The following is a 3,974-nucleotide window of genomic DNA, read 5'->3' on the forward strand; positions in this document are numbered from 1 at the left end:
CTGCCCCGGACCAAGTCACGTCGTCTCATTCTTTTGCAGCTTTTCGAGGAAGCGGGGAAATGAACGGTACTAAATCGAGCCTAACCGTTTAGCGGCGCTTTTTGGGGTCTCCGGGGCCCACGAGTAGCCCCAGCCTGCATGCTCGCATTGGCGCAGTCAGATTAGTCTTGCGTCTTTGGGGCCTCGGTTCGGTCGATTTTTCCGCCAGTCGTCGGTTAAATATCCGCATGTGCCCCAGATACTGGAGTACCACAGTGTAACTTGCGTGAAGTATGTGGTCAAATCGAGTATTGCATTGAGTGGGATGCTCTTCCCCTTGTGCTGTCAGTTACTCTGCTGTCAATGGAACGTACTGTGCAGAAAAGTATGTGGTATGGAAGGCTCCAATATTCCTCAATCAGTGGTCTCGAAGGGTATTCGCAAATAGCCGAGCGAGAGTGGTTAAGAGGTGTCCTTCTTGCGACCCATATCATCATGTGTATAGCACATGGCCATTGCAAAGTTCGACCAAGAGTTGAGCGATGTGTAAATCCTGCCTAGAACGACTATATACGAAATGAGCAAAAAACACTCCTTCTGTTTTGCCAGTCAATTCTTGATGTATGGAGATTGATGGTGTGACTGTGTACTGTGATTTGGACAAGAACCCTCAGATCTGGACAGATAGCTATTGAATAAGCTTAAATCTATTTACCCTCGCTCACCGCACTAGAATCATGCTGTTTATGAGTACTGTATATATTTGAGTATAACTATAAGTCTCTGATTGATCTTGCTCCCCCTGACTGGGAAGCCCATTATTTTGGGCTGGGCAACGCACGGACGCCGTCCTGGATTAGCTCAGCAACGCTACAGCCAATTTCCCTGAGATGGAAGAAGCTTTCCAGTCTGAGTCTAGCGCCCTACGATCACCCCCCTACCTCTCTATCAATCGATCTACTCCGTACTATTCATCTCTCTGCGTTGCTCGAATGACGTTGTCGTGAGAGAGGATCCTACCAACCTAACCCAACCAACTCGAACTCGAGAGGAACGGGCAGCGGCAGTACTTCTGGTCCTGACTGCCCCCACCCGCGCGAAACCTTGGAACGGGCATTCCTGCCTAGACATGAATGGCGAGTTCGACATCCGCTCTGGACCGCCGGCTGTCTCCCCATGTGTCCCCCAACCAAGCGAACAGCGCGAGCAGCACGGTGACAGCTCTCCAAGGAGCGACAGCAGCCTTTAATGCGACAAGGTCTGCAAACAGACCACCTCCTCTTGCCAACCACCAATTTGGCGCCCAAAGGGGATCGTGCAGCATGAACTCTTATGCCTCAGACTTAGCCTCTCTTCGCAGCAACCAATCTCCAGAGCCACCCGAGATTGGTTCAGTCAAGGACAAGATTGGCAAGTTCAGTGCACACGGGCAGCCTGGCGGCTCTAGGGACGCTCCCCTCAAAGTACCCGGGGATATAGGGGGCTTAAGACCACGTACCCCGCAGCAGATCGCCGCCCAGCTTGCGGCGGGGAGATCCACGCCTAGCAAGAAACCAGCTCCTACTCCAAGCAGCAGCAGCGCCAATGTTGACCTTCCAATGAGGCCTGGCGGAGAGCGCGAAAGACCACAGCTCCTAGCACCGAAGCCCGTGTGGGCCACAGCTGCGAGTAAGGCCTCGTTTGAGAAGATCTTAAAAGACGAGCAGGACTCTCAACTCGGAGACAAGAAAATCGAGCGAAAACCCGTCAGGCCGGGCTCTGCTCTGTCGGATTTTGCGCAGCTGGCTGCGGCAAAGTCTCGACCACCGCCGGTGCCTCGAAAACCTTGCCTGAATCCTACTAGCATCAATGCCAATCTGGCATCAGAGAAATCGAAAGACCTTCCCAGATCGCATCTATCACTCTCTTCAGGAGATCCTATCAGGACCGACGAAAACCCACCATCACTACCCCCGCGACCGAGAGAAACACCATCATCATCGAAAATAGACCTGGCAGGTCATCGAGCTCTTCTCAGCAGTAGTGATGGTCGGCCGCGACCCTCCAGTCCAGGCTCGGCGTCTATGTATGCGAAATCCGTCACCAACAGTACTCCGAGCCTACTTGATAGTACCTCGGAAGGAGTACTGTCAGATGCAATTGTAGCATCCTCATTAGCATCCACCCGAGCTTCACAGGAGAAGAAAACCGCCCCGCCTCCACCACCCCGGCGTCGGCCGCGGTCACGTTCAATCGTGCATCTGGGCCACTCAAAGAAACATGATCACCAGCAATCGTCCAGTCCTTCTACTGTGCTACGGCAGACGCTTCGACATCCCAGCAGTTCGGATGAAGAACAGGGGTATCGCCAGCACAAACACATAATCCGCAAGCACCCCCACAAACATCATGAAGGTGACCGAAAGCGTTGGCGGAGTGAGGTCAGTGAGAAAGACCGGAAGAAGTACGAAGGGGTCTGGGCGGCAAACAAAGGATTGCTGGTTCCTTTGCCATCGCAAGTCCCACCCGGTTCATTGCCTCCCGACGCGTCCGAGATGGTGGTTAACCTTGTGGTCCGCGACATCTGGTCTCGCAGCGAGCTTCCATCGCATGTCCTAGAGCAGATCTGGAACCTGGTCGATAGTCAAAAGAATGGACTTTTGACCCGCGAAGAGTTTGTGGTGGGGATGTGGTTGATCGACCAGCAGCTAAAGGGGCACAAGCTCCCCGTGCGGGTCCCTGACAGCGTTTGGTATTCCGTCAAGCGGATATCAGGGATAAGGATAAATTCGCTGCCGCCGTCCTGAAACTGATCTATAGGGGAGCTTGCATTAGACCAGTATTATCTGGCTGCAGCCCTGGCTATATAGTGCAATAAATTTTGGTTCTAAAATGCGTTCTAACCTAACCGGCTAACTTTAGTACTCGATAGTCAACGCCTGGACCTACCGGACACTTTACATGTACAACACCTTCTAGGATGGTGGCGACGGCCGACGGGACTTTGCAGCTTCTGTGATTGATAAGGCCCTTGTGCTGCAGTACTTTTGTTATAATATTCTGCTTGATGTCGATCGACCGAGTCTAGATCCACCACCCCAATCCGGTAAAAGTTAATCCTCGGGATTTTCGCGGAGACTGGCTGCGATCGGATTGCAGATTGGCCGGCTGTTAACATGTAATCGCCTCTTTTCTAGCAGATGGCTGTGCGACAAGAAGTGAGACTTCGAACTTCCGCCTCAATAATGCCTAGAGACCGCATCGCATTCCGAGGCTTCGACCCGACCCGCAAGAATGATCGGATTGAATGCGCGAGACAACAGGGCTTCACGTGACATCAGACTGGTCATTCCAGACTGCCAGTCAATGCAGCTTGCCAGAACAGGAAGGAGCTTAAGCCAACCTAACGTACCGTCGATCGATCGAATGAAAGAAAAACATTTGAAAAAAAGGGACTTTCAATCCACAAATTCCAACCCAAATCAGTGAAAGAACTACAGGTCGTGCTTCAATTCTCCGAACTATGCTAGAAATGCACAAATTGGGGGAAAACAACGATACTTTTTTTCGCCTTGTGCAATTTGACTAATCCACGCACTTGCTGCGCGCCACTCTCTGGGATCGTCCGTCAATGGAAGCAAATCCCGAAACACCCACGCTTCGGGATTTGAATCTATGGACCTTGAGGATGAGTAAGCCCGCCGCTGCTCACTCAACTCTCCAAACCAAATCAAACTACAGCCCAGTTCGCCCGATAATGCTGTATATCAGACCACTCTTAGGATCTGTCGATTTACCCACCCAACCTCCCCGATTCGGCTGGCTACCCCGGAAAGCTCCTGGATGTTTATTTCTGCGTGTTTCCCGTCTCATTCTCCCCAGTAGTCCTCGAGTTATGCGCTCCGGGAGAAGCTCTATTTAGATCGTGGGTGATGGTAGCACGCCTTGCGGCCGTTGCATGATCTTCCTACCATTTACTACCCGCTGCAGCTGTGTGTCTCCAGTTCACGTCCAAC

General features: G+C 52.1%; 1 protein-coding gene across 1 annotated transcript; it reads left to right on the forward strand.

Moving 5' to 3' along the window:
- Window positions 1–941: 941 nt before the first annotated feature.
- irs4 lies at window positions 942–2,841 on the forward strand. Its single transcript, XM_025634748.1, has one exon. The coding sequence runs from the start codon at window positions 1,113–1,115 to the stop codon at window positions 2,763–2,765; it is 1,653 nt and encodes a 550-aa protein (XP_025494093.1). The 5' UTR covers window positions 942–1,112; the 3' UTR covers window positions 2,766–2,841.
- Window positions 2,842–3,974: the final 1,133 nt, after the last annotated feature.

The sequence above is a fragment of the Aspergillus uvarum genome (genome assembly GCF_003184745.1).
Source record: "Aspergillus uvarum CBS 121591 unplaced genomic scaffold BO82scaffold_14, whole genome shotgun sequence".
NCBI classification, from domain to species: Eukaryota; Fungi; Ascomycota; class Eurotiomycetes; order Eurotiales; family Aspergillaceae; genus Aspergillus; species Aspergillus uvarum.

Coding starts and splice junctions, on each gene's coding strand:
- irs4 (XM_025634748.1), top strand. CDS start 1,113: ATGGCGAGTTCGACATCCGCTCTGGACCGCCGGCTGTCTCCCCATGTG.